The following is a 19,928-nucleotide window of genomic DNA, read 5'->3' as shown; positions in this document are numbered from 1 at the left end:
AGCTTCTTCCCACAAATTTTTTTTTAAGAATTAAATATCAAACTTGAGATAGATTTTTTTTTTTTTTTTAATTAAGTCTTGAATCTTTATGGGGTCCTCGGCTCTTATCCCTCACCTTTTCTGTGTATGTCTGGTGTGTGCGCGTGTAGAGTATGGGAGACCTTTTGTGCTGCATGGCTTGATGAAATGAAACCCCATGATGGGGCTCATGGGATTCCTAGTGGACAAAAGAGTAGATCATGGTTGAAGCCAATAACTTAGGGTCTGCCGGAAAGTGAGCACTGCATTTGTTGATCCCCAAGGTGCAGTGCTTATCATCCCTCCTATTATGTGTGTGTGTGGCTTGAATTGTATGAGACAGTCCATGTTGGTCCATGTGAGTCCAATCCAATTAACCTTTTGTGGTGCATGGCTTAATGAACTGAAACCCCATGATGGAGGTAGCTCATGGGGTTCCTAGGGGACAAAAGAAGGAGGTGATGTTTGAAGCCAGTAACTTGAATCAAAACAGCTTTTTCAAGATGTGTTTAGTCATTTCTCCACTCCATCTCATGCCTTGGTGACAAGAGCATGATTTTCTTGTTGGCCATGCTTGCTTGCTTTGTTTGTTTGTTTGTTCTAAGCACCGCATGGCAATAAAGCTTCTTTGGGGCCCCTATGTTGTACAAATTTCTTCCACCAGTAACACATGTCCAATCTTCTTTCACCGTAGGCAGCAACACACCATATATATTAATTTCTCATAAACCCCATTTGCCTTCCATTGCTGATTAATATCTCGGTCAAAAATATGATCTATATTTGTCTATACATGTGGGTCACATTTATGTGAGAGATATAATCATCAATACGATCTAACATTACTTTATATTGTTCTTAACTAATATATGTTCCTAAAACAATATTGACCAAATATATATATACTTTGCTTGATAAACTGGATCAGAGAGTCTGCAGAGCCTCTATTGTGGAATTTCCTTTTGAAAGCAGAATAGGTCCACTGAGCAACAGAAATTTGTCCAAAGTCAAACTCATCATGCCATTACCAAGATATCTCTCCCATGCTTTGTATTTGTAACCTCCAAAGAAAGAGCATAATATTAAAGTGCAGTACATAAAGTATGATTAAGGCCCAAATTAATGATTAAAGATAGTCCGACTTGTCCCCCTTACCAGTCACTCACTATTCACTACCCATATTTTCTTTTTCTTCTCATCCTATATTCACATGCTCTGCTTTGACGTATTAATTTATCGTATCTATTGCACGTGCACCGTAGGATTGACACTTGGCACCTTCAGTCTACAAGGGAGCGCTAGACCGTAGCTTTCGAGCCGCCCACTATGAATGCAAATACAATGTATACACCCATCATAGAAAAGTATTTTCTTACCCATATTTCGTATTTATTCGTCAACTCTCATTTATTTTAAAGAAAAATTCGATACAGACAAATACATTTTAATAAAATTATTCATAACACATTTCTTATAAATATGTAATTTATAAATTGCACGCAAATCTCATCTATATTACTTGTGATTAACGCAACAAATGTAGTATATTCATATTAATTTGTGATTAACTCAACAAAAGTAATACACCGAGCATTACTCAATACACCAAATTTGTTTCACAACGATTTGGAATTATATGAAGGAGAAAATAAGAAAAAATAATTTACCCAATGCTTGTCAAATGAGAAGAATAGATGATATTTAATTAGAAAAGTATAAGTCTACAAGAGAAGACATGCATGCATATGGAATCTAATCGCATCTGTCAACCTTGAAAGATTATTTGTATTCTGGTGCATGTCGGTTTGATTAAATAAACAAATGGTCCCTAAATCACTTTTAATTAGTGGATAATGGGCATTATTAGACGCAAAAGATTTGCTTAAGCATCAAGGGAGAAGACTCACTCTCAATGATGTTATCTTCTAATTAAAAATATTCCCACCATGTGATCGCTAAACATGGGATGTCTGAACTGATTAAAAAAGTTCTTTCAACAATTGATCGAGGGGATTAATTTCAACTTTTGCTAATGTAATTTTCAAAACTATTATATCTATCACACATGCATGGTGTTATTTATGACTTTGGATGATTCACTAGGGTGAATACCTTTCCAAGGTCAATTTCATAATAGCAATAAAAGAAATATAATTACTTAAAAAAATTGATATACAAAAGGGTCAGTGTCATTGCGACAAATCCTTTGATTTTGTTCATGTCCAGCTCCAGGCAGGATCTTGCAATTGCAATCAACAGAAATCTTGGTGACATTACTTCACTAGTATTATAATTGTTCTAAAGAGAAAAAAAGGGCAATTATATCACATCACTATTATACTCTACCCTCCATTGGTGATGAAAAGATTTAGTTGAGAATAAATTGGATTAGTTAATTGCAATACTGATTTGTATCTTAGAAAGGGCTATGATTCAGCTAGTGCATGTGTGTTATATTTAAAACTATTTTTCTCAGTGCTCTATATATACAAGAATTTGTGTTAAAAGAAACTTACGTGATGTTACATCAATTATATCTTGTATCATGTTACAAGTTACAACTTCTATGTTTTGAACTCCATGAATTTGTTAGCTTATATAATATATATTATTGATTTATTCTTTAACAGTTTAAATTTTTGGGTCGCATAGTAGCTAGAATATGATTGTATATTATATATTGCAGATCACTTTAGCTATGAAATATAGACATGAAGGGAAATTTTCAAGTAAGGATCGATGTCCTTACTTTAAGAAAAGTAAGAACATCCCCTTTTGACCTACAATTCAATGATCAAAACCATCTATATTTTAAATCATCATTCAAAGATCAGCCTGACAAAAAATCAGTCAGATCGGAAACTGTTTAGCTAGTTTATTATAGCAAACATCATTTCAATTTTATTTGACGAACTGTATTTATCTGCACAGTTTAGATGACCAAACAATAACTGATTTGACTGATTTTTTTTACATAAATGATGCTTGAGAATGAACCTTAAAATTAAATGGTTCCGATCATCGAACTGCATTACTAAGTGTTATATAGAGAGGATGTTCTTACTTTTCTTAAAGTAAGGACATCCTTTTCTTACTTTTCTTAAAGTAAGGACATCTTTTTCTTAAAGTAAGAATATCCTTATTTGAATAGCTTGTAGACATGCATGTGTTGGACATGTGAGAAGGTCAACACTCAATTGTGAATAACTATAACCATGGAAAATATGATGATGAGAAAAGACTTTTGCATCCTCAAACCACCTTAATTATAAATTAGGTAGACATATTAAACATTTCAATTTTATAATGTGAGACAAAAATACATGCCTTCCCTCTTCGTTGGAGATGTATTGGCCCTTTGGGGTTTAAATGTGATAATTGAAAGCATGAATCCGCATACATAGTGGAAGGTGGTTTGGGGACAGAAAGTTGATAAATTTCTACCAAGTTGGGACCCAATTGCTTTGAAAACACATGTTTTTTGTGTTTCTAAATTTGAAATTAAATTCAGTGGCAAGAAAAAAATTTGAAATTAAATTCTTGTTGCTAATTCCCTCCTTTTCTCTACCAACCCAATTAAGAGCTAGCTAGCTAGTTTCCCTTTAAGTTCTTTGCAAGACTCGAATGCGCATGTGTGATGTGTCCACGTGAATTAGGTTGACCATCCAATGGTTGTCGTATGATCAGTGTGTGTATATATATATAGTTAATTAACTTGTGTGATTTCGTTCATGGCCAAAAAAAAAAAAACTTTTGTGATTTCGTAGTCGTAGATCTTCAACGACATTGAAAAATTTCCACCGTTTTGACCAAGCAACACCTAATTAGGTTGTCGTAAACCGCGGTTTGGTTGTTGATTCTCCGTCGTGACACAAATGAAATGATTGTTTTTTTTTGTCTAATACACAAATGAAATGATTGATTAACCAAACTCCACCTGCGGCCTGCCATTGGAATTTTTGTTGGCTCCGATCAAGTCATGGGCCGCCACATTCACACATGCATCCTTATAGTATGCATTATAATGGAAGTGGATCCTCTGCTAGTATTTTCTCTACCAGACTGTACAAGACTTTTAATCTTGACCATTCAAAACAATTTAATGGCTAGAATTGTACCATCTATTTAATACTTTTAATAAACCCATTTTATATTTATCAATCACCTTTTTAATAATTTATCAAAAAACAAAAAAAACAGATCTGTCATCGTCTTCTCCTGGACATTTACCCACTGCCATGGCTGTTGCCGCTTCAAGCCATTCCCTCTCCCTCCTCCATCGTCACCCACAACCCTTTCCTTCACTACTCTTTCATTCTCCCATGTTGCTAATGATTTCCATGTTTTCTATAGAAGTGCTATTGTGAAGCAGGGAGTGCACTGAAGTTTGGGGGTGCTCTATAGCTTTTGCTTTTTCCAAGGAGTTCTTCACTTTCTGATTAGCATAGCCTGCTCGTGTTCCTACCTCTATATATTTGGGAATGGGAGAATGAAAGAGTAGTGAAGGAAAGGGCTGTGGGTGACAATGGAGGAGGGAGAGGGAATGGCTTGAAGCGGCAGCAGCCATGGCAGAGGGTAAATGTCCAGGAGAAGACGATGGCAGATCTGTTTTTTTATTTTTTGATAAATTATTAAAAGGGTGATTGATAAATATAAAATGGGTTTATTAAAAGTATTAAATAGATGGTACAATCCTAGCCATTAAATTGTTTTGAATGGTCAAGATTAGAAGTCTTGTACAATCTGGTAGAGAAAATACTGGCAGAGGATCCACTTCCCATTATAATAATGCTAGGTGTACCAAAAGGTGGTACACTCAATATTACTCTAAGCAATTTCCTTTAAAAATATATATAAGCTTTTATATATAATTTAAGATGATGCAAGTTGTGAAATACCCCAACCAACCTCAGGGTGTAAATTGTAAATTGTAAATTGTTAATATGTTATGTTACTAGTCAATTTTTTTTGGGGTAAAATGTCACTGGTCAATCACATAATAAATTAAGGATAAATTACAATTATATACCTCAACTATACACCACTTTTCAATTTGGTACATCAAGTTCAAAAAATTGCATTAAGGTACACCAACTACAAAACCGTGTCAATTAGGTACCTCCGTTAGTCTAACCATCAAAAAGGCCGTTATCTAATGACGTGACACACCACTAAAAGGCTTCATTTCAATTTAGTACCTCAACTTTACCATGTTTTTCAAGTTCATACCTTAAGTTAAAAAACTTGTAAATAAATAAATGTTTTCCAGTTTTTATCTCAACTTCACCCCAATTTTTGATACATCAAATCTTCATCAAAATCAACAATTTTATACTCATTTTGAAGTTATGAATCTTCTCTTTATAACTATATAGAAATAATTCAAAAAGGAGCTATGAAACGCGAGATAAGTAGTAACAAATAGGCTACCCGAAATTGTCAATTTGTTTGAAAAATTTGGCAGTTTCGGGTAGCATACTTTATGACCAATTATCTCGTGTTTCATAACTCTTTTTTACATGATTTTTATATGGTTGTAAAGATGAGGTTCATAGCTTCAAAATGAGTATAAGATTGGTAATTTTGGTAGAGATTTGATGAGTCAAAAGCTGGGGTGAAGTTGAGATAAAAACTGGAAAACATTTATTTATTTGTAAGTTTTTGAACTTGAGGTATGAACTTGAAAAACATAGTAAAGTTGAGGTATTAAATTGAAATAAAGCCTTTTAGTGGTGTGTCACGTCATCAGATAACGGTCTTTTTGACGGCCAAACTAACAGAGATACCTAACTGACACGGTTTCGTAGTTGGGGTACCTTAATGCAATTTTTTGAACTTGAAGTACCAAATTAAAAAATGGTATATAATTGAAGTATATAATTGTAATTAACTCATAAATTAAATATCTAATAAGAAAATATTCTGATAGGATCGTAGGTGCTATAAGCCAACATGGCTAAAGAAGGGTAGTTAAATTCATCTTGATTTCTCAACCAAAAAAAAAATAAAAAATTCATCTTAACTTTTAACCTCAATTTCTGATTTAAATATCATTGAAGGTGTTGTTTTCTTTAACTTTTGCTCTTTTAGTGTAGTGGAGCTCTAATCAGTGTCGTTGCAACATAATCATAGACCAACTGCCAGTAGACCCCCCCCTAGTTGACTGACAAATAATTATTGAAGCCATAAACTCTAAGATCTTGCCATTGAACGCCTCTTTCTCATGAGTTGGTTTGTTTCTGGGACCATCCTCCACCCATCACTTTGCAATGTTTGGTGCATGTAAATTGTATTTTAATTGGTCGGCCAATTGATTTAAGAGTGCCCATAAGTGTAGAGATTTTGTAATTAAACACTATTAAACAATGCTACTATAGAATATGATGATATATATTTTGTAAGGGATAGAACATATATATATTTATAATGTTTTTAAAAAAAAAAAAAAAAAAGAAGAAGAAACGAACAAGGGCAGACAGTTTTCAATGGTACGTATGTCTAGTTCTAGTCGTCTATGTAAGTCCTCATCTAACCACCATCACTTGTTAAATTGAAGTTTGACTCTAGTGTTGGACGTTGGTCCTCCTCATATTCTAACATGTGCATGTGCATGCACACATGCATATACTGCCGTCTGCTTTCCCTTGTTTTCTTCTTCTTCGTTTTAATTTTAATTAGTTTAGTTAAGAGGGCATGAATGCTTGTGGTTGAATTCCATTAAGCTAGCTTTGTATCCAAGACCATGATGTCTTATAAGTTATAATGAATGAATGTCAAATTTACCTAAACTTTTATGTATATATAATCAACTCAATATATTGATTTGGATAAATAAATTAAGATGATGATCATTAATCATTAGAGTATTTCCAAACGATTTAACAATGCAAGCTGCTTTATAATTATATAATTCACACTAAACCTGCTCGATCATGGACCCAATTTGGACTTGGAAATTATGTCATATATATTTTCAATATGCAGCACCTAACCTGAAACCTGACAAGAGAAATATTGAAGGGTAATAGTACACAACGCACTAGACCTGGTCGATCATGGACCGATCGAATTTGGACTTACAAGTACTTGTCAAATTTTCAATGCACCTAACCGAAACATAACAAAAAGAAAAAAAGAAAAAAGAAAAAGAGATCTATCTAGCTAGCTAGTAATTGAAGGATTGTTTCTCCTCATGCATGATTCGATGGATATGATTTACATTAATTTAACTTGTGTGGTACGATTAACGCAATGATTAGAAGTATGTCAAGGTTTCCTATAGTTGGTAATCATATTGCGTCCCATTAGAACCTGAATTAATCAAGTGGGAGCACTTTCATCCTCCTGCCATAAGTCAACGCTAATTACTTTTTTTTTTTGGGGCCAAAGTCAACGGTACCTAGGTTAAAAAAGTCAAATATGGTTCATGAAATAAAAACTAAAAGTTCATGTATAACAAAAAAATATATATGATAAAGACTTCTCAAATGGAATTTGAATTTTATGTTTGTCTTGTTTTTTTTTTTTAATCATAATTGTATAATATAAATGTCAGATCGAATTTATATAACTTCATTCACACTAACAAAACTATTATGAATTCATATTATATTTTGTTTTTTTACCTTTAAATAATAAATATATAATTAAAATTAAAAGTCAAATAAAAACAAGTAAAGAAAATACAAGCAGAATATCCAAATCCTATTAAAGGACTCATAATAAAATTTAATTGCGATGCTATCTCTAGAGGCTGACATACTTTTTCTTTGGTCTTTTTTTTTTTTTTTTGGCAAAGACAAGGACTGTGGTAGGGCCAAATTGTATCTTCAGAAAGCAGTACATTAACAGCTAAATCATCCCCATGCACATTGTCAAATGACACAGGCTCACAGAACCTATATGCGTAGAGAAAACAGCACAGGTTACAACTGGGCTATATATGTTCAGTTCACCATCACCAACTGGAACCATATATTTGAAGTGTGAGTCAAAAATCAGTTCTACTTTGTTGTAATTAGAGCCCACAATGATTAACAAATATGGTTATTTTAACTTTTTGCTAAATCATACTGTTTCAGTTATTAAATTTCTATTCTACGTGTTGAAATCAAGTGAGGTTGAAAAATTGTTCCAAATTTTAAAAAATAAAGCAAGCATATTATTTGATCAATAAAATTTGGTAAAGAAATTTAATGAGTGTGACACTACTCTTTACTAAAATTACTAAAATTTGGTGCGGTTGGGACCAGACCTCTGATTGTAACTTTTTTGAAGAGAGTGCCTAGTAATTTCCCTCATTAACTTTAAAAGGCCATATCTATTCTCCACCTAAAAAAAGAAAGACTTTGGATTACTGGATTTTGCTTATGTATGCACATGATCTTATGATGATTAATCCACAATTTAAAGTCCTCAAACTCTGTATACGTCTTCTCACATCTTTTCATAAAAATAATAAAGTTTATCTTTTTCTTTTTTATTGTAAGAAAATTTGGTACTTCTATTGGCATAGATAGCTTTACTGCTTTAGTATATTCCAAGCTGTGACTAAAATTCGTTAACCCAAAATCATAATTTAAAAAAAAAACACCATGACATGAAGTCCATAGGTTCACACTTGTATCATCTGGTTTTTGGTTTTGCTAGTTACTCGATCGTGCTGCATAAAGATACATAGACATGGAGAAAAGGTGTGGAGTACAAGGCATATATGTAAGGATGCTTCTGTACATACATTGGATCCTCAACAATAATATATAAACTTAAATTTATAAGTATACTGTATGTACCACCAATCATGATTAAGATTTGAGTAATTAAGAGTTATATTAGTATGCTGCACACTCCATGTATATGCCAAAATAGTGCTCAGTCAATGACTCAATGACATGCTTCACATCCACACACTATTGATCATTGACATATGTGTAGCCCTAAACGGCACAAAATGAACCATCACGCTTCGCACACACCAAAAGCATATATACATAAAAAAATTCATAATGATTCTCCTTCATGATTACCAATAGTATTAGAGTACTATTACTGTTACATATATTTAAGCAGCATATATATAATATATGTGTATGCATGTGTATTATAGATTATCTTATCCATATGTGAAAAAATGAATAAAAAAATGGCGCCAAAATTATATGTCATGTCATGAGGATAGATGTTTTTGTCGACCAAAATCTAAAGGGTTTTCTAGTGGGACCCACCCCAGATGTGCTGCTGCCTCTGGTTGATCATCTTGTTATAAATGCGCACCTCCTCCTCACTTCACACCCCTAGCCAGGCCCTCCCTCTTTTGTTTTTTTTTTTTTCTATTTCAGTCACTCTTTCACTCTCTTGCTCTCTTCTTCTTGTGTTTTTGCTCTCATATATCAGCTTGTATAGGCCTGAATTAATTTGTCTATTTAGTTCAAGGCAAATTGCTTGTATACCCTACAAATTGAACTATCTAGCTAGCTAGGAGGACTACGGTTGTGTTCTAGAAGCTAGAGACACGTGGCAGCAGCATGAAGGAGAATGGGATGAGCAGGAAACAGGGTGCACCCTCACCCTGTGCAGCATGCAAGCTTCTTAGGAGGAGGTGTGCACAGGATTGTGTGTTTGCTCCTTATTTCCCTGCAGATGAGCCTCAGAAGTTTGCAAACGTTCACAAAGTCTTTGGTGCTAGCAATGTTAACAAGATGTTGCAGGTAAATTCCTACATACTATGTGCCCTCTACCCACTTCTTAAATTTCTCAAAGACATGAATTGAATTGGGTGTTTTTGTAAGCAACTGAAAAATGCATATTTGGAAGTTGTTAATTTTCATATGCTGACAAGATCTTAATTACCAGAAGTTGCTTCCAAAAACCCTTTTTGCTTTCTCATTGAAAACTGATGAGAGTTTCTAGTCTGGGTGTTTTCAAAGAAGATGCTTATTATTTGGGTCCAAGATAGAGCCAAAATTGCTCAACGATTAACGAAGACTTTGATTCTGATAAAGGGTAATAAAGTCAATTTAAAGATATACCATATAGAAGTATAGAACACTCTGATTGCTGCACCAAGTGACCACTTTTTTCTTTCCACTGAAAAAAATAAAAGAGAAAGAAAAATCAGTTTTGAATTTTCTACAAATTCTTCCTACTTCTAAAGCTGTTTACTTGGTCACGTGAAGCTGTTTCTTGCTGCCTTGCATCTCATTATTTTATTCTGCATAAACAAATATTATTATTTTAAAATGTTTATTTGGGCACTACTTTTCTGTTTGGGCCCATCCGCCCATGAAATGTGATAAAGAAAAGACACCAGAATCCAAAAGAAAGTTTTTTAATTTTTTTAATTTTTGGGTGTTAAACATGATGCCTCAAAGATAGAGACAGATAACCCATAAAGTAGCAGACCTTAATTTGGGATCACTTAGAAATTAGGCAAATTTGGGACCATAAATTTTGTTGAGACAAATAAGCATGTCTGTAAAGATAAGCCAACATCGCTTGTCGTAGGACCTTGGGCCTTCAATTTGGGACCTGGGTCCAGACCAGGGTCACCAAGTTTTGAGCCATGGCTAAGACCCAGTTCAATTGTGACATTTGCAGGAGCTGCCTTTGCACCAGAGAGGAGATGCAGTGAGTAGCATGGTGTATGAAGCAAATGCCAGGGTGCGAGACCCAGTTTATGGGTGTGTTGGGGCCATTTCATCCCTACAGCAACAAATTGATGTGCTTCAGACCCAACTGGCTCTGGCTCAGGCTGAGGTGGTGCACCTCAGGGTGCGCCAGACTGCATCTTTGTCCAACCATGGGCCGACCCCGGCTAGCCCAAGTAATAGCGGCTCGCCCTCATCCAAGTTCATGGGTTCTCAGGCCAGGCCCATTTTCGACATGGATATGATGATGGACCATAACAGCTTGGGATTGGGAGAGTCCATGTGGTCATGCTAGCTTAATTAATTACAAATGCCTATTCCACTATATTTAGAGTAATTAATTTTGTTAATCATGTTTAATTTTGCTTGGATACTTATATAATCCTTACTGTACATCAGGGTAAATTTAGTAACTATAATGACAGTAAAAGCGGTGGCGGTGACAGTAACAGCGACGAAGGCAATTCGCCCGCTTGAATTTGAGATGGGAATTTATCCTTAACTAGATTGTAAATATAATTTAACTTTCTATATATATATATATGGTCCTGTGGGACTTTCTCTATTTTATCCAAATGATTTGATGGCTTTGGTATTGAAGTTTGATTCAAGTGAGTTGATGACTTTGCTGAGTGAATCCACCAACCTATCTACAATTTGGTGAGTAGAGTTGGGCACAAAATTTGAAAGAGGATAGTACTTAGCATAGAGTTTCATTGAAATGTATGGTTTAAATTTGACAAGTTCGACAATATAACAATATAATATGTAGATACGATAATAAAAGTTTACTCATAAACACTAATGATAAAGATAAAGTTTGGTGAGCAATAATATTTGACCATTGGCTGCACACTCAGAAAGAAGACTGTTTGTGAATTGGATGTTTCATTATGGTTTATGGTCCAATGGTGTGGCATGCTTTATTCAAGGACTGGATGTGACTGATTTGTTTGTGCAGAGTCTTGTCTAAGAATTCCCTTTGACAATTTGCGAACCAACGGTCCAATAGGCTACCATTAAGTCATTAACCACCATTTCCATTTAACTTCACCGAAAGAAGCTTGGAAAAGCAGATGTGGATTATGGTCCTACGATTATAACATAAACTCTTTTTTTTTCTTTCTTTTCAAATCAGATTTTTAAAGTTGAAAAATGTTGAGCCAGTTGAAGAAGAAGCTTGGCGTCCTACCAGCAAGAGTATGAAAAAGCTAAAATCTGAACCACCCAGGTATGAGTTTTTTTCTCTTGTAAGTTGTGACTTTTAGCATTTTGGTGTTATACAAGTTGGGTTTGTGTTAGGGCTTAAATTGTTTCATGATTGTTTAAAAAGTTAGGATGATCGTCGTTATCTCTATAATTACTCTTCCAACCCAGACTTGGAAACTTCTGCACTTAACTTCTTCACTGCCCAAATTCACTTTGTTCGTAGATTTTAGTAGTTAATTCTCAAAATGTATGTGACATATGCAGTCATGGTGATTGGAATTTTGGAAGCCATTAATTATACTTTGATTGTGGCCTGGTTTCTTTGACATCTCATTAGTATGTAACATAGCCTAATAGGTAGAAGATATAGTATCACACCATATGACTGTAAATTGTGGGAGAGTAACAAAACAAGAAATGTAAGTGGATCAGAGTTTCAAACACAAGCATTTCGTACATATAATTCAGGTAAAATTTTACAGATTATACAAGAAACACAAACAAATTAATAAAAGCAAATTAATTAACCTGAAAAAAGCTTAGCTAGCTTAGACGTCCTTGGCAACAAGTTCACCATTCAAGAGCTCTCTGTAAGCAGCCACAGGCCAACTGAAGCCTCTGAAAACCAAGCCAGTAGCCAAAGGCACATCGATGATGATCTCCTTCTGGGTTGGCTTCTTCTCATCCCTAATGGCAATCAAGTAGCTCCTGCCCACCCACCCAATCCACCCTGCGATGTAGAGGAACAGAATCCCGGGTGTGATAAACTCACCCCAGTGCCTCTGGTCACCGCTCACGATCAAATGGGGAAGCCCATCCGACCCACAAAGCAAACCCTGCTTGCCATAGTTGTCAAACCTCCTCTTGGTCTTCTCTATGGTGGCGTTAATGGCCAGAGCTGGTGCACTGTCTGGTGCATACAGTTTCAATGAGGACTCGAGCTTCTTGACCTGCTGCTTCTCACGCTTGGCAAACTGCTTCGACTCCTTGCAAGGGGTCAGGCCTGATATGTCAGCCATGGCATCAGGGATGGGAGCTGAGCCCAAGATGATGGAGGAGAGGGCAAGTGCAGCTGAGAAAGCCTTCATTGGTGATGCGGTTGAAATTTTCTCTGGGGTTGGGTTTGGGGTTTGGGAGGCTGATGAGCAGAGGATCATGGTCCTTGGCTTTGAGGCCAATGGAGAGCTCAGCTTTGGCTGAAACATGGGTTTAGAGAGGTTTGTGGGAATGGTCAAAGACATCTTCTTCTTTTTTTTTGGGTTATCTTTGGGGCTTGTGTTGAAGAGAAGAGAGGAAGAAGAAGATTTGGAAGGGATGGTGTGGAGGGCAGGTTTTTAGATTCTGAGAGGTAGAAATTGGTGGTGTAGAAGAGAAAAGGGAGTGTGGATAAGGTGGAGTGAGTAAGGAGGCTGAGTTGGATGATTATAATTGGATGGGGGGTTGTTTGGTTGTGGGTTAATTAGATTTTCTCTCTATCTATCCTACTTCAGAAGCTATCTGCGGATAAAGGGAAGGTCTACCATGACTTGTGGGATTTGTGTGCTTTCCACAAACTTAATTCGAAATGTTTTACAAGCATATTTAAAAAAAAAAAAAAAAAAAAAAACATATCCACACTACTCACGTACAGATACTACAATGGAAATCAACAACTCTTAGTCTTGGGCTTCTTCTAATATCAAATTTAGATGCAAGAGGAGCTATTTAGCTCTAGCTCTCCTATGAATCTAATATCAAAAAAAGAGTCAAGCAACAAGACTTAATTGTTTGGTTCTCATTGAGGTTGCGGTGCTGCAGAATGAAGGCCAAGATTCTGTGACATGGTTACCATGGTAACCATGGTAGGCGTTTCATAGCCAATGGTACTATTGCTGGTACGAGAGTTTCCACCTTCACTACTCATAGTGAGAATCTGGGTTGTCATGTCACCCCTAGTTGTGGCCCTCTGCCATGAATGCGAGCTCAATCCTGAGAGAACATAAGCACGCCCGGTCTGTGTATACATCTCCCTACTTGCCATTCTATCCCTGATTTGTCTGAGCTCAGCAGCAAGCCAATGACTGAGACCATCCCCACCTCGGGCTGCTGCTGATGCTAAGACGGTCAATCTTCGTTGTGCCAAAATCGCCTGTGCACCCTCCAGATTTCCCATCTCAGCCATTGCTTGTGCCTCTTCAATACCTTCAGCTACCAAAATTCTGTTCCTCTGACGATCAACCTCCACAGACACTATCTCATTTTCAGGGGACCAAAACTGAGGTCGCAGTATCTCTATTCTCTCACCTCGCGCCTGCATCAACTCGCTTGTAGCTGGATCTTTGTACAGGCATGACACATCTAACAATGATGTCTTTCTCTCTTGTTCCCCAATATTTCCAGTAGATGGGGATGCTGGAACATGGAGATACACCAGAAATTGTTTCTCCTCTTCTGCATACATATTTCCAACCTCAACAAAAGCTTTGTGGCCCTCATCATAAATCTCATTCGCATATTTCCCTGATGGTATTGATACAATCCGCACCCCAAGTGATGCTGACCTAACTGTGAGTCGAAGTTCTTGCGCCACAACACTGAGAAGACCACCTATGCACATAGCAAAGGAATCTTGAATCATGCCAACTGATTCAATGAAGGAAAAGGTGCCACCTGATGCATCAGATATAGCATGCATAGTAGTGGAATCATGGTCTCTGCCAAACCCAAATGTGTGGACCGGAATTCTTCCATATTCCCTGTTGCTAGGCAGTTGGTTCAAAAACTCAAGCACCGGGCTTGAAATACCTGAGGTAGTCGCTGAACCACAGTTGCAAGTGTCTCTGCCATCGGATAAGAGGATGATGCTATCAACTTGATTCCTTTCCCTTCGTTCTTCAAGAACCCGAATTCCCTTCTTCAGTCCTTCCACAATGTTTGTTCCACCATTTGATGTAAGAGATTCGACGGCTAGGATGGCATTTTCACGGCCATCATGAGACATCCTTCGGAGAGGAAAGACCCTTTTAGCAGCTGTTGAGAATGAAACTATGGAAAGCCGGTCTGAAGGCCTCAAGTTTTCTATGACAAATTTGACAGCACGCTTGACAAGGGCAAGCTTTGTGTCACACATGCTGCCACTCACGTCCAGAACAGTTACAAGGTCAATGGGTGTACGGCCATAGCCATGACCATGATCATTCTGAAGGGATGGCGCGCGAACTTTGACGAGAACAGGAAATGCTGGGCGTGATTCATCAGCAGAGATAGCAGAGGACTCTGTATAACTCTCAATTGCTACAGTCTGGGGGCCAGAGGATTGAGTTGGTGTGATGGATGGGAGTAGAGGTTCATCGTCTGAGAAGCGGAGTGGCTCAAGTTCAGCCTGGGGCTGCAATGTGAGTTGATGGTGGTAAACAGCAGCCTGGATCTGACCCAAGCCATTTTGTTGAGGATCTGCAACATTTCTGGGAGCTTGGAAAGGTACAGCATTCCATGTTGATCGGCAGATGGGGCAGCGGAGATTTCCATGCTTGACATTGTTGGCAATGCAAATGAAGTGAAAGGAGTGAGAGCACTCAGCAGTGAAGATGGCTTGGCCTTGCCCTGTTCTCAAGCTACTCAGGCAAATGGCGCAATTTTTCTGTACACAAACAATTTAAACAAAAGTCAGTCATGACTCATGCGACGGCCATATTAGTAAATTTACCATGGAACTGGAAAGAAAAGGCTTCAACCAACCAACTTGAATGAATACAAATATAAATTTTTGTACGTAAGTAATTCTATTTCGTGTTATGGTGTCCTAGTGTTAAGCAGCCGAAAGCCATCTAAAAAGCAAATTCCGTGCCACCCAGAACCCATATTAGTATATTACCATAATTCTAAAGGAAAATAAAAAGAAACTTTCTGCATGGCACAACTTAATTGAGTCAAAAAGTCATAATGAAAAGAATACGAACAAATCTTTGCAACATGGAAAAGGGGCAATGAACGTGTGACCTATTTGAATAAAAGTAAGAAAAACCAGAATCTCATACCCCATAATAATGTCCTTTCTTCTATTTTCCAATGAAAAATGCTTTCAATGCGCTTAATAATAGTGGAGTCCGGAGTGGATCAGTCACAAGATGAACTAATAAATCAAAGTTGATGCCTCCAACAACCAATTATAACTTCTGAGTATCTCTTATTTGGTAAGGAGAACGTTCAATCCTCATCAATTTTGCCATTTTCAATTAACAATTAGGCACATCTTAAATACACGACAGGCTTCATGCCTAATATGACAAAGATAATAGACAAGGCAAATCTTCATGCTTTTCAATTCTCAGTCAAAGTCCTAATCTTTTCTCCCAAATCTTGTTTGCATGAAGGTTCTATGACCTACAATGACTCTTATACCCTCCCACGTAATGCTCACATGCGCTCCATTTGACGAAAGTTGGATGAAAATAGATCAAAACTGGAAACGTTTTTACCCACAAGGGTATGCTTAAAAAAATTGAAATCAGGAGACTGACATTGAAATATCACTCAAATCATAAGAATTGCTTGTAATTTGGTCTTACATATATTTTAATATATAAACGACATATTTATATAAAGAGAAAATAAATAAAACATGCAAAAAAATGGCTATTTCTTTATCACCGCCGCTTGGACCCTCCTTAAGAAAATATATATTATATATATAATAGAAAAATAGAAAAACCGCCGAAAAGGTTTAATGGCCCAATGTCTTAACTACACACCTAGAAGGCTAGAAAGAAAGAAACGTGATCAAATGCGTAACCCCCATTTTCCCAATCTACCACCAAGGAAAGCGACAAATGAAGCGTAAATAAAGAAAAAAGAGAGTTGGCCAAATAAAAAAAGAGCGGGGCATCTTGGTCATGAAAAGCCAACATGATTCGGTTTCAACGAGTCAGAAAATGACGGTCAGGTTCTTGCAAAAAAAACAACAGGCAATCAGCAGCCACTACTCGATCTCCGAGTTTTCGCGGCAAACGCTACTACCTCGACGGGAAGTTCGGTTAAATTCTCACCGGCGGATAAATGAGATCCCGAGATTGAGGGAAAACATTTTCTAGCGAAACAAACGCACACAAAACGACGACGGAGAAGGACCAAAAAATTACTGATAAATTAACAATATATATATTTAAGGAATTGATTATGTGAATGAGAAAGTGAGGGAGATCATTAACTGACCTTGGAGGAGACGCGAGAGCTGAAGCTGCGCGAGAGCTTCGAAATTGCGGAAGAGGATGAGGAGCGGGACGAGGAGGAGGGCGGGGCGGTTCCCGCCGCGCTTTCAGTGGAGGACTGGGAAGAGGGACGAGGAGGAGGCGGAGGAGACGACAAGTTGGAGGAATCGCAGCGCAATGTTGACAACTTCTGGCTCAGAGACTTCTTCAGCTTCCGAAACGTAGAGGCCATTTTGATTGATTTTCGACGACAACACAGATATGAGAGACCAAGAGACTGAGAGGGAGTTGGAGGGCTCAAAAGGAACGTTTCTAATTTGTAGAGAGAGAAAGCTAGAGAGAGAGAGAGAGTAACTCAGTCAAAGGAATTAGCAAAAATAGAAGGATTTGATTTTTGATTAAGCGGATGGAAGGGCACGTAATAACCAAAATCAGTAAATCTGATTAATTTCTGTATGCCGTGTTTCTTTTTAGTCAAGTTTGTTACTTTGAAATTTTGCATTTGCTTTTTATTTTTACCTAGATATTTTCACTTGTCTGTTACAAAACGTATTTTATATGAAATATTTTTGGATTTACTTTCTGCGTTGTATTTGGTTTTGTTTTGTTTGTTTTTAGAAGAATTCTATACTAATGCCATAACTGAAACAAAATAAAATGTAAAAAAAAAAATTACTAAAAACACTTTTACAGGGCCTTTCTGACAAAAATTTCGGAATAACGTCTTCCATAGAAAGGTCTTTCGGAGTAAAGCCTTTTGTAGGAACGCCTTTCGGAGTAACTTCTTCCATAGGAACGCCTTCCGAAATAATGTCTTTCATATAAACACCTTCCGGAGTAAAGCCTTTCGTAGGAACGCCTTCTGGAATAAAGCTTTTCGTAGGAACGCTTTTCAGAGTAACGCCTTCCTTAGGAACGCCTTCCGGTAATGCCTTCCAGAGGAACGCCTTCTGGAGGAACGCCTTTTGGAGTAACATCAGAGTAACGCCTTTTGGAATAACGCCTTTCAGAATAATGTCTTTCGGAATAAAGCCTTATTATGTAGGAATGCCTTTCGGAGTAATGTCTTTCATAGGAACGTCTTTCGCTGAAGTAACGCCTTCCAAAGGAATTCCTTTCGGAGGAACGCCTTTCAAAGGAACATCTTTCGGAGGAACGCCTTGGAGTGCTCACACTTCAAAGTTGCGAGGAATAAGGTAGAATTTTCTTAGCATTTGTCTTTTTTTAAGTAATTTTATGAAAAATTATATTGGATGACATCGGCATCTCATGAATATTGGCTTTAACTATATTCAATTTAAAATGGCTTTTCGCCCATAACATTACCAGGAGGGTCATAGACACAAGCAAAAATTGTATCCCCACCTTTACATATGACTTTGGCACAACCAATCTTCAACCTCTACCGGGAGGGAGTTCCTTTGATCTTCGGGTGTTGTGAGGGATCAAGTATTGCTGAATGGTGTTGTAAGGAGGCTGATGATAATGCCTAGAAGAAGGGGTATGAGAGGGAGTTTTTTCCGTTGAGGAGTATGAGAAAGATGGGCTAATCAGTGTGGAAAAGAGGAGGAAGGTTCCTGAAAGCCCACCTGAAAATAGTTGATCCTTTTCCATGAGGAGAGAGAGAATGTATTATGGTTCTTTATGAATAGAGGTGTCAAATGAATTGGGTTCATTGTGTTTTTGTGGCGTATTGGTGCCCAGCCATATAGCGGGCCTAGCTTGATTCGTGGCTCATTTGTGTTCGTGTTGTGTTCGTACTGTGCCTTAAACATGTCAGTCAACAAGTTTTTTTTCTTTTTATTTTTAAGTTGAAAAAACTAATATTATGATATTTTTTATAATTAATTTTTGTTTGAAAAATAAAATTTCCTTGTTGAAAAGTTCTCTAATAAATTGAAATAAAAATGTTAAAAGAGTCATGCTTAGTTCGGGCCCATTTAGTCCTCGTGCTCGTGCCTAATCTGTGTCGTGCTTAGCCTAATGGGCTGAAACATTCAGCCTGACCCACCCCATTTACTTGTGTCGTGTTGTGTTTTAATAGTGTCATACCCGTGTCATGCTCTTGTCTAGGATTGGCCATTTGACCCATGGGTGTGGGTACCCGCAACACCTATTCCATTAGGGGATGGGTTTGGGACATTATTATTGGGTTTGGGCTGGGTATGAGGATTTTTATAAAACCTATATAGAGATAAGATGGGTTTGGGTAATACCCATGGGTATCCAAATATACAAAACAAAAAATCTTAACAGAGGGCTGCTATATTTCCAACGGAGATCACAAAGTAGGGAACATTTGTGATCTCTCTCTCTCTCTCTCTCTCTCTCTCTCTCTCTCTCTCTCTCTCGCTTGCTCAACGTTGGTATTCATGCTCTACTGGTGGCAGTGGCACATTTACATTGGATGGGTATATAGGTGTCTCTGTGGTTTGCAGCGTTTTGGGTTAGCTGAAGCCTTAGCTGCTTTATCATCTGCATTCAATCCTTCCTCCGGAAAATCATCCCATACGGTTATTAAAATTGCTTGTGACAATATCGTTTGCAGTTTACTTCTAGTGGATGCTACTGTCATGTCTCCACCTGAGGTGTTGCAGACAAGCATAGCTTGTAATTCGTTCCATGAATCACTACTAAGCACTCATTGTTAACAAGCAGCTGCTTTTCATCCTAGTTAAGTAGACATATAGAAAATAGACTAATTTTTTAAAGCTAGTCTTATACTGAGATTAATATAAAGCCTTGAAAGCTAGCAGAGGAAGAAAAAAATACCAGAGAGATAATGAAATAATAAAGTGTATCCTCCAAAAATTGAATTATTTGATTAGAATTATATTTTATTAAAAAAAAAAATTTGTGGGTTAATGGG

General features: G+C 37.0%; 3 protein-coding genes and 1 pseudogene across 3 annotated transcripts; 1 reads left to right on the top strand and 3 right to left on the bottom strand.

Annotated features, from left to right (window-relative positions):
- The first annotated feature begins 9,151 nt into the window (after positions 1–9,151).
- Positions 9,152–11,162, top strand: LBD4 (LOB domain-containing protein 4). Its single transcript, XM_086239087.1, has 2 exons — positions 9,152–9,725; positions 10,615–11,162. The coding sequence occupies exons 1-2, from the start codon at positions 9,543–9,545 to the stop codon at positions 10,957–10,959; spliced, it is 528 nt and encodes a 175-aa protein (XP_086095213.1). The 5' UTR covers positions 9,152–9,542; the 3' UTR covers positions 10,960–11,162.
- Positions 11,163–12,307: 1,145 nt separating this feature from the next.
- Positions 12,308–13,206, bottom strand: PSAF (photosystem I subunit F). The gene has a single exon (XM_086243829.1). The coding sequence runs from the start codon at positions 13,112–13,114 to the stop codon at positions 12,422–12,424; it is 693 nt and encodes a 230-aa protein (XP_086099955.1). The 5' UTR covers positions 13,115–13,206; the 3' UTR covers positions 12,308–12,421.
- LOC147297348 (E3 ubiquitin-protein ligase WAV3-like) lies at positions 13,114–17,433 on the bottom strand. The gene is made up of 2 exons (XM_086243822.1): positions 17,064–17,433; positions 13,114–15,492 (listed from the first exon to the last, which is right to left on the bottom strand). The coding sequence occupies exons 1-2, from the start codon at positions 17,289–17,291 to the stop codon at positions 13,648–13,650; spliced, it is 2,073 nt and encodes a 690-aa protein (XP_086099948.1). The 5' UTR covers positions 17,292–17,433; the 3' UTR covers positions 13,114–13,647.
- Positions 17,434–18,356: 923 nt separating this feature from the next.
- Positions 18,357–18,673, bottom strand: LOC147297347 (uncharacterized; annotated as a pseudogene).
- Between the last annotated feature and the right edge of the window lie 1,255 nt (positions 18,674–19,928).

This window comes from Dryas octopetala, chromosome 1, assembly GCF_963921425.1.
Source record: "Dryas octopetala chromosome 1, drDryOcto1.1, whole genome shotgun sequence".
In the NCBI taxonomy this organism is placed as follows: Eukaryota; Viridiplantae; Streptophyta; class Magnoliopsida; order Rosales; family Rosaceae; genus Dryas; species Dryas octopetala.
Note: the sequence above shows the minus strand (reverse complement) of the source record. Positions and strands in the feature narration are given on the sequence as shown.